Raw genomic sequence first — 9,944 nt, forward strand, 5'->3', positions numbered from 1 at the left:
ACATAGATCACCTGTCAATCGCACGTATCCTCGTTTCTTTCTGCGGACTCTCTCGATATCGATTATGACAGCATCTCGCAGACGCTTACAGTAGCGGCCTACTGGTCCAAACCTCCGCAGAAAGGTGGATGGACAGAAACAATCGAAAAACGCGAGACAGCCACGGACCAGGTAGAAGTGGGCATGTTGGCATTAGAACGGGCAATAAAACCGGAGGACCTCTCCGTGGGTGGATTCCTAGCCGTCCTAGGTGAGGATCAGTCATTAAGTACGTTTTACCTACCCCAACCTCCTCATCCTTCCCATTTCTTGCTAACATATCACTAGAACCAGCACTCTTTTCCTTTCCATCCCGCCATCACCCCCTCCTGTACTCCTCAAAATACACCATCACCTTCCGACACCCCACAGGACTCCACCCAACCCTCCAGATCTCAATCCCGCGCTCCTCCCTCTCAGAGCCACCCCCGCGTGCGCCCCCAGACTCCAAATGCTCCCTACACACCTACTTAACGCTTCCCTCCTCCCTCTTCGCCGACAAATACCAACTATCCACCACTGACCCGCTCTTCCTGCAATCCCATAACCTCCTCTCCCTCCGCGCCATTGCTGGAGAAACAGACCTCGAAGCTCCAGACTGGGTAACTGATCGCTGGGGTTCAAGCCTGCTTCTTGAGCTCGCCACGCCCTTATCACGTCCGTCGCGTAAACACAAAACCACATACGTAAACGGAAACCACAACGACGACAACGACGACTACGACGAAGATGACTGGCAAATAACCATACCCCTACACCTGCGCTATCTGCATCCTTCACCTAGCGGCTACAGGAACATTAGCGTGCCCTGGCCCGTGGTCTTCTGGGCATGTGCGCCTGAAGACGGAGGAGAAGGTGAAACGGCGGGCGGAGGAAAGACGATGGGAATCAACCCGTTCGACAGAGTAGGGCTAGGGTGGGATGGGTTGTTTGCGCCTGGGACGCTGTTTTACCAATTACATCCCGATACAGCTGCGTCTGCGACAGGCGTGGATGCGCATGCGCTTGTGGAGCAGAGGGGTTTGATGGTTGAGAAGATACAGGTGCCAGTTTTGAAAATTGGGGACGGTGGGGGTCTTTCTGAGGATGTGCATAGTATTGAGACGGTGACTTTGATCGTTGTTTGTTTTGGGTTTTTGTGGGTGTTTCGGAGTTTGGGTGAGGTTGTGAAGAAGAGCGGGCTTGGAAGAGAGGGTGAGAGACGAGATTTAAAGGGGAGGGAGAAGAGGGAATGAATGATAAGAGAGACGTGGGCTTCGGAACCTTTAGAAACCGACTTAACCCCGGGAGGGGGAAGAAAACGGGATCGTTTTGACGAAGGGGGATGGATGGTTTGAAGAGTTCAAACTCCTTTCGATATAACTCTACTATAATTGTTTAATTCCCTATCTATGGGAGATAATAATAATGTCATGTACCATAAACTCGCAATTCCAAACATTAAAAATTGCCATGAAAGTGAGGATTAAAAGAATTAATAAACATTATACCATTCATACACATACATACATACGTACAGTACATCTCCTATCATTCAGCTCGTTGGAGACGACTGATAGAATAAATAACAAGGAGGTAACTGTTAGCTACAGAGGCACGAGACAAAGTCAATGAACAAAAAGGAGAAGCCAACACCCTATAAAGCCTGCCCTTTATCCACCCTTTCTTTTATGTTTTGTGTAAAGCAGATAGAGGAAACACCATAAAGTAAAAACAGCCATCCCCGCGCGCCCAAACAATAGACAACCATAATCAGCCCCATACACACATATCAAGAAATCAATCGCCCCACAAACATCTGCGAAGACACAGGGGAAATAGAAAAGCAAGCCAACACAAAAGTAAGAACAGTGAAAAAACTGCCTCCAATAAGGAATGTGAGGTGTATATCATGATTTTTTCCATCCATATACATGCCTAATGTGCAGCGTACTACAAAACTAACACAACACCAAACAGGGGAAAATGCACAAGAACGGATGGAAAGGAAACCAAGTAGATAACAATCACATTAACAAGACACTGGGCAAAATACAAAATAGAACTAAATGCCAGAGGAAAAACAAGGACTGATAGATAAATGAACATTCATTTCATCCACATGAAGCAAATGGGGCAAAGATGTCAAATGGAGAAAGAAAGGCCTCAACACAAACAAGATAGTGTTGATGATAAGCAGGACAGAAGATCCAGGCAATAGAGAGGAATTGCATTAGACTTCATCATCCATGAGATAGGTGAACCAGCTTCTGGAACTTTAAAAGTGTTCCTTTGTGGTGATGCGCATGTGAAGCATTGGCAGAAGCCAGCATCAATCGATGCATATACACTGAAACCGAAACCCGAAAACTGTAACAGAAATTGAAATGAAAATCCAGAGCAGGGAGGTGCAAAAACAAGTGGATATCAAGTCGGCCGTCATTCATAAAAGACAGAAAAAACACCCGCTTGAAAAGTGGAAACCAGAATGCAAACTTATTTTCTGGAAAGATGAAGACCCAAGCACTGACCATGAGAAGGCATTATTGAACAAAACAGAAGCGGGTGGATAGTCCAATGAGCTGACCGAAAAAGATTTTGAATAATCTTGCTTGACTGAGTATAACCAATTTCAGATGAAATGATATGGTTACATCAACCCAGCAAAGAAATGGTCGGTTAGTCATACATATGTGTGACAAATAATAGTAATCCCGTTTGTAATGAAACTGTTTTTGATTTAATTTTCCAAAGACCTTTCTCGACCAAGCCAAAATCACCAAACACGGCAATGGGAGAGAAACAGGAATAGGAAGAGAAAAATGTGTAAAAAGCACAAAAATCCCCCATGTTTCTGGATGTTAATATGTACTTCGAAGAACCAAAGTGTCGTTAACCAGTATCGTAAGTTAAAATGATATGCACGAATAAAGTGGAAATTCTATACAACAACAACCTGACCTTCTGCATCAGCAGGGTCAGACGCCATCATATCTCCGTATTTGTTAGCGTTGAGAAGTGCAGAGTCATCTTCGAGGTCGATGGCACTATCATCATGGGTCAAATTTCGATTACTTGGCGATACACTGCCATTCGTAGCAGCAATTGTCTTGTCGTTGCCAGAAATTTTTGATATCGAAGCGCTAATGTCGCTGGTTGAGAGGTTTGCAGTTGGAGAAGCTTGGACTATTGGCATTATATTGGGAAGTTGCGGTTGCAATTGGGACCGCGATGCCCGCGGCCTAGAGTTCTGCGACCAATTTGTGTCAGAATTAGCTGAAGCTGATTGTACCGGACGTGGTTCAACTACCCCTTGGATAAGATCTCGGGAAAGCGACGATTCCTCGAACGATTTAGCGGTGCAACCCATGAATCCTCCTTTTTCGGCTTGCCACAACATCATTTCCGAAAAGAACACCTTTGTCATCCACCACGCACTAAAGCTCTGAGCGCCCCCAAGGGTGAGTCGATGGAGCAACCGAGTCCAAATTGCATCTGCGCTGTCGATTATGCACTGGGCCTTGTGATTGGGAAACAAGAAAGGGAGGTTTAAGATGAAGGCGATCCATCGGTCGGGGAATGGGGGCGTATCCTGAGGTATCTGTAGACGAATAGGATAATTTTTGATAGTTAAATGGCTCCCCGTAGAGTTGTGTATCCGGAGATTTGTCATCGTCAGGGGCAATAAGTGATTTTACTTGATGTTTCATGATATCCAAGACCCCTCCAACAGAGCAATTTGGAACTTTTGCCATGGCAACAATGTCCATCGGTTCTATGTACGAAACGAAGTCTTCCCACATTTTCGTTCGATTTTCAGCATGACAAAGCCAGGCAGAAGCAGCAATTGCAGACTGATTAACGTCTAACATGCGCTTCAGAAGGCGACAAAATATCCGCGCAGGGCTAAGTCTAGCCCGGCACACATGGTCTGGATGGGATTTCAAAGTTTCCTTGACATGGGAGACTAGGCCTCGAGAAATCGACCCGAATGCATTCAGCACAGGATCTGGCACAACCTGAGTGGTTAAAGGAGCCACAAAAGCAATCATCTTTTGATACATCAGCCAATCGCATTCTTTAATCCACGGTGCAACGTTCGGATGATTGAAGAGCTTATGGACCGGAACGGTAAGGGTGCCTTGGAAAGAAGCGAAATGGCGGAAGAGGTTTTTCTCTTTGCAATATCGGAAGCTGTCGATGACTGATATACAATGTGAACGGTATAGAGCTGCAAGTGCATCGGCGCTTTCGCTGTCGGTGTTCGCTGGCAGATAACCATGAATGCTGGGAAGTTGAAGGGAATCATTGTCGATTGGTGGGCTTTCATTAGGACGGCTGAATTGCAGCAGTTGATTCATCAGTTGCTGGGTCTCGATAAGAGGTGTTTCTACCGTTTCCATAATATTCAATTCTGATGGCTGCAAATGGTCGCACAAATGATCAGTCGGCGAAGGCTGAAGGACATCGGGTGTGGGAGAAGTAATTTTTCTTGATGAGGTGAAATCAGTACTGGTGGTGTTCTGTTGTTGCGAGGTACTGGAATGGTATGTCAGACTTGAACGACACAAAAAGTAAAACAACTTTCAAGGTAATGAAGTCACACTTTTCTTGGGATTTATCAGCCATCTTTTGACGAGACGGAGTAGCTTCCGCATTTTTCTCTGGAATTTCCGTTGGTGTGTTTGGATTAGGTTCTCGAATGGTCAAATCGACATAATGGTATTTGGACTCGCCGCGAACCCCAAGACGTCGAGTTTGGACATTTGGAAATATAATGCGGACAAGCTTGCCAAAGGAGGCTGGGTTTAAAACGGAAACTCTCTCAGTTCCACACTTTTCCGCATAGGAGCAATAAACGCGGTCCCGTCGAACTGATCCAAAACTTTTTTGACAATTTTCTCTCAACCTAATACTGAAGTCAGCATCGTAAACAAAGAGCAGTGTCAATTCTTGGTGTACCATATCATCGCGAAAACCTGCTTAACCTTCTCCGACTTCCCACCAGTGCCATCATGTCTCTGAACTTCAGCAGCCATTTCGTGTAAGGAATATCCATCATATTGACGCAGTAGACGACGTAGTTCATTATCATTGGCTATCGCCGTGGTTGTGCCTCTTCGTTTCCGAGGTCCTGCTTCAGAGCCTTCGTTCTCGCCCAACAAGTGGTCTGGGAGCTGGGGATCTACACTGTCATACAGTTGGGTATAGTTGCCAGGTGGAACATCGCTTGGATTACCGTTGGGGGGTAACTCGATTGGTAGTCCATGAATTGGCAGATTGTGAGTATGAAGCTCATTGCCTTGAAAGGGTCTGTCAGCTCCGGGTCCGGCGACATTGTTTGGGTGTTCTTGCAGCGCAGGGTCAATAACAATACCAGAATTCGAATTGGCCAGCTGGTCACCAAAGCGGAGAATCATCTCCTCGGGGTTTGAATGGTATATATGTTGGCTTGGGCCAGGCTCTGGGTGAATATACGACTGATATCCCTCCGTGACATGTTGATCTGGATTATATTGGGCTGTGTTGGAATGGATGCTCGCGGTCGAACCACGCGATCTCGATGGCCGACTAATCCGGGAAGCAGTTGTGGTAGAATATGACCGCGTGTGTTCGGCTGTGCTTTGACGGGTTCGTGATCGCGGTTGTGAGTTCTGTGGCAGGTTATTGGAGCCTTGGGAAGGATGTTGCACTAGACGGTGTCGGACATCTTTTTCAGCAATTCAGTCCCCAGTGGCCAGTGTCAAACGAGGTGAACGAACTGAAACCAAGTCCCGGCCAACGCGACGAGAGAGATACGTACCAATATCGGAAGCCATGCTTGGATGGTTCATATCCAATTGTGTCGCTGACTGGCAAAAAGCCGCCAGTTTATTGTGGGGTCCAAGTCCCAGCGACTGTTTTGATTGAGACTCGAGAATACCAGGTGAGACAGGGGTTGGTCGGTGAAGAGGAAGCTGTAAATGGTGGTGGCATCAACTTCAGGCAAAGAAAGGGAACGTATAGACAAATCGGATGAAATCACGCTACAAAGAGCTCATTATTGTCGTTGTTCTCATCGCCGTCGTCGTTGGAATCATGCTGATGGATGTGTGTGTATGGTGCTGGAGGTGTGTGTAAACAAGATGTTGTTGATGGGGAAACGCTTTGAATGTTATTCCCCGATTGGGACACCACAGGTCACGCGACGAGCAAGCCACTTTTCCAAGGTTACAGCCACATCGCTTTGCTGAGCCACAGAATGGAACCATCAATCACGTGAAAGTGCCAGTTTGCTGAGTCAGTCGTTCACGCTTGACCTGTAATTATACAGCCCGATACGCAATTGACAAGCCTTTGAGACCAGCCGATACGCCACGCATTACGTCGCATGTTACTCCAGCCGAATCGCCAACCTAACCTTCGAAGCGGCCCCTGCCATCCTCACTTCATCGACATCCAAGGCTCCAATCTGCCAACTTCCAATCTGTTCCTGTTCTTCAACCGTTTGTTTGTGAGTTACATATTGCTGCTATCAACGACTCCTCTGCTTCATTTACGAATTGACATCTTTTACTTCCATCTAACCCGGCGGTTCAGCCTGTACTAGCCACTCTGCGGGCTTTTGAGCTGTTCTAACCGACGCACACCGCATTTATCATGTCCTTCCAAGATCGTGTCCAGCACCAGATCGCTCAGATCGATAAGGAGGTATGTACATTTGTCGTTATTATATATATGTATCTTAAATGCCCTAGCACGATTTGATCATATTTCTATTGTGTCCGGAGTCCGTTTCTTCCAGCTGGTTGAACCCACAAATGAGGTGATCTTCCTAATCCCTCCGGTTTCTTGTACTGATTCGAATATCATCAACTCTAGCTTTCCAAATACCCGGTCCTGAACAATCTCGAAAGGCAGACATCAGTTCCAAAGGTCTATGCCTTTCTCGGCCTGGTCGGCATCTACTTTTTCCTGATTTTCTTCAACATTGGTGGAGCTTTCCTGGTCAACCTCGCTGGCTTTCTTGTTCCTGGATACTACTCTCTCCAGGCTTTGTTTACAACCACAAAGACAGATGATACTCAGGTATGACTATCATCCTTGTGTCTTTAATCTTTGGAGTGATCGCTATTTCTGCCACATTTTGTCACCCCTTGCTTTTTTCTTGATGATCATGATTGCTGACATGCCGTAATCACCATATAGTGGTTGACGGTTCGTGCCAATTTCTTCCAGGACTCCCACACCCGTCTAATTCCTCCCGCCCACATGATGTAATACTGATCACCTTCAATTAGTACTGGGTTGTCTATGCCTGTTTCACTGTTGTCGAGAGCGCTATCAGTGCTGCCTATTGGTTTCGTAGGTCCCTACTCTCCCTACTATCCCTGATAATATCTGTGTACTGTTCTTTCCGTCGTAAATACTGACGAGCTGGGCGCAGCATTCTACTATCTTTTCAAATTTGTTCTTATTCTGTGGATGGCTCTTCCCCAGACCAGGTAAGCATGTACTCATATATGCGGTACCCCATATATCTATATATATCTATACATATGTGTATATGTCAACCCTACCTCGTTGCACGTCCACCCCTTCTAACTCATACCGATCAAACCATTTAGCGGCGCACAACTCGTCTTCCATTCCTTCCTCCAGCCAATCTTTGCCCGGTATTTCACCAGTGGATCCACTTCCTCCAACCTCCGTTCCCAGGCAGAGCAAGCCGCCAAGGGCCACTCCCACTCGTCCTAAACGTTGAAATGGACGATACAGAATAAAAATTTTTCTGTTTTCGTGTGCCGTACCCTGCCATTAAGCTCCTGCCTCGGCACCTTGACTGATTTTTTCAAGTCTTCTTTCAATTCCGTTAGTTTTATGAGACATGACCAAGTTTTTGTCAAAAAAAATTGTAACAGTGGAAGGCTTTTGTTTGTGCATAGTGTGGTTCTCTATATATAGCGACCTCCACGGATACTGAGAACTGCAAACTTTGGTCTTTCTGTATTTTCGTTATCGTTCGTTTAGATGGTTTTGAGGAGCGTCGGCTGTTGACGTCACGGGATATGGGGTGGAGCGCAAGAGGTGAAGCGAATCGGGGATCCGGGATCCTGGAGGTTCGGGGTAACCAATTTTTGTTTGTTTCTGTCTTTTTGTTCCCTTTCTTTGAGGCATAATATTTTTCTCTCCACCCTTTCGTTTTCCTTTGGTGATCCGTGTTTTGCTGAATCAAGATACATACTGCTCTTCATCCCTGAATGAAATATCTTTGCCGCTATTTATTTTAATTCGCAAAACAACTGTTATCCTAGGATCGAATAACAGGAAGGAACAGAAGATTGTTTTCTACTCTTCTTTCGGGGGCATTCAACGCAATGAATTCCCTTCCCCCTATTGTACTCGGGTGCGTGTTGAATACTCGCCACAGCTCTCTGCTCCAGCAAAATCGGGCGACGTAGAGTAGATGACAGCGGGTAGATATGGGGTGTTTTTGTTTACACGCGACAGGGGCGCGGGAAATAAATAAATAAATATCAGTCTTTCGGTCAAATTTCGTGTGTTGAAACGAACCATCGCATCGTATCGCATCGCATTCGCATTCGCATTCGCAGGCCGGGGCAGGGATGGCCTCAATATAGCCCGAACTTATTCCCCCAATTATCCAACTTGGGATTCAGGACGATCTGATATGGGAATGGATTGGCATCGCTCGTGGTAATGGGCGGGATGTGATCCTTGTCCTTGTTGACGACAGAAACGATCTTAAACGCGGCGTTCTGTAGCATTTTTTCCATGGCGTTGCGGACTTTGGTGCGATCTAGACATAAAAACGGAAGAATCTCTTTAGTTTTGACATGCGTTTGGACATGCGTTTGGAAAGCGTGGTATAAATAAAAAATAAAAAAAATAAAGACGGCGACGGAAGAAGAAGAAGAAGAAGAAGAAAAAGAGCAGCACATACCCGACTCCGTCCGCGGCGTCGCAATCGTAACATCAACCGTCCACACTTCCCAACACACCTCCTCCTCATTCATAACCGTAGCAGCACCACCAACTCCCCCTGCTCCCACTTCCCCAGTCCCAGCCCCGCCGCCGCCGCCGCCGCCGCCGCCTCCAACGCCGCCCACGCCTCTCCCCGCCAGCCCGCCTACAAACCACCTGCCGCCCCCAACAAGACCCGCCCCAAACCCACCAGCCACCTTCCGCCTTCGCTTCTCAAAGAACTGCACCGCAATTCGCCCTCGCACGCCGCCATTCGGCGAATTGGCCGACGAGGACAGATGGTGGCGCACCAGGGCGTTGACGCGCGCGTCGATGAGGGTTTCGAGCTCGACGTCGCTGATGGCAGGTAAGGTGAGGTTGAGCACGTCAAGGGAGGTAGGGCGGATGCAGGGGAAGTAGCGGTGGAAGAAGATTGTGTGGAGGATGCCTGTTGGGTTGCGGGTTGTGTTAGTGGTTTTCTTTTTCTTTTTCTATATAATTCGGTAGGGGCGGTTTTGTTAAGGGTGGAAGGGGTAGGGAGCAGGCGGCCTAGAGATTTAACTCACCTTTGACAATATCCTTGACAGATGTGGGATCTGCGAAGACCTCGAGGATATACTCTGGCGGCTTGTGAGAGCTTATCTTTTGCGATAGCATGGTTTCCGGCTGCGTTTTTGCTATGTAAAATTGATGGTATACTTATGTTTTGTTTTTTCACCCTCTCTCTCCCTCTCTTTCTGCTTTGTGCTTCCTCGTGTGTTGCGTAGGCTTTTAAGATCGTAATAGGGAGATTTTCAGGTATCCATATGCGGAATGCCAAAAAAAATGCAATTGTTTGTGGGTGATGCGGGGAAGTTTTAAGAAGTTGATTAGGACTCGCTGGGGACACGAACGGCGATTAGAATCCTTTTTCGTTTCCCCTGATTTCTATATTATACTTTGGTCTTTCTCTGCTGGTATAT

The 9,944-nt window shown here is 46.8% G+C and overlaps 4 protein-coding genes across 4 annotated transcripts; 2 read left to right on the forward strand and 2 right to left on the reverse strand.

Moving 5' to 3' along the window:
• Positions 1 to 183: 183 nt before the first annotated feature.
• HCAG_08384 (predicted protein) lies at positions 184 to 1,274 on the forward strand (the record flags this gene model as incomplete). Its single annotated transcript, XM_001536552.1, has 2 exons — positions 184 to 268; positions 328 to 1,274. 2 exons carry the CDS (start codon positions 184 to 186, stop codon positions 1,272 to 1,274), a joined length of 1,032 nt encoding a protein of 343 aa, XP_001536602.1.
• A 1,685-nt stretch (positions 1,275 to 2,959) lies between these two features.
• HCAG_08385 (conserved hypothetical protein) lies at positions 2,960 to 5,837 on the reverse strand (the record flags this gene model as incomplete). The annotated part of the gene is made up of 5 exons (XM_001536553.1): positions 2,960 to 3,619; positions 3,717 to 4,557; positions 4,625 to 4,903; positions 4,981 to 5,710; positions 5,822 to 5,837. 5 exons carry the CDS (start codon positions 5,835 to 5,837, stop codon positions 2,960 to 2,962), a joined length of 2,526 nt encoding a protein of 841 aa, XP_001536603.1.
• Positions 5,838 to 6,657: 820 nt separating this feature from the next.
• HCAG_08386 (membrane biogenesis protein Yop1) lies at positions 6,658 to 7,755 on the forward strand (the record flags this gene model as incomplete). Its single annotated transcript, XM_001536554.1, has 6 exons — positions 6,658 to 6,708; positions 6,880 to 7,086; positions 7,207 to 7,215; positions 7,299 to 7,362; positions 7,445 to 7,502; positions 7,626 to 7,755. 6 exons carry the CDS (start codon positions 6,658 to 6,660, stop codon positions 7,753 to 7,755), a joined length of 519 nt encoding a protein of 172 aa, XP_001536604.1.
• Positions 7,756 to 8,630: 875 nt separating this feature from the next.
• HCAG_08387 (conserved hypothetical protein) lies at positions 8,631 to 9,639 on the reverse strand (the record flags this gene model as incomplete). Its single annotated transcript, XM_001536555.1, has 3 exons — positions 8,631 to 8,818; positions 8,963 to 9,430; positions 9,549 to 9,639. 3 exons carry the CDS (start codon positions 9,637 to 9,639, stop codon positions 8,631 to 8,633), a joined length of 747 nt encoding a protein of 248 aa, XP_001536605.1.
• Positions 9,640 to 9,944: the final 305 nt, after the last annotated feature.

Source organism: Histoplasma capsulatum, genomic scaffold, assembly GCF_000149585.1.
Source record: "Histoplasma capsulatum NAm1 scaffold_11 genomic scaffold, whole genome shotgun sequence".
NCBI classification, from domain to species: domain Eukaryota; kingdom Fungi; phylum Ascomycota; class Eurotiomycetes; order Onygenales; family Ajellomycetaceae; genus Histoplasma; species Histoplasma mississippiense.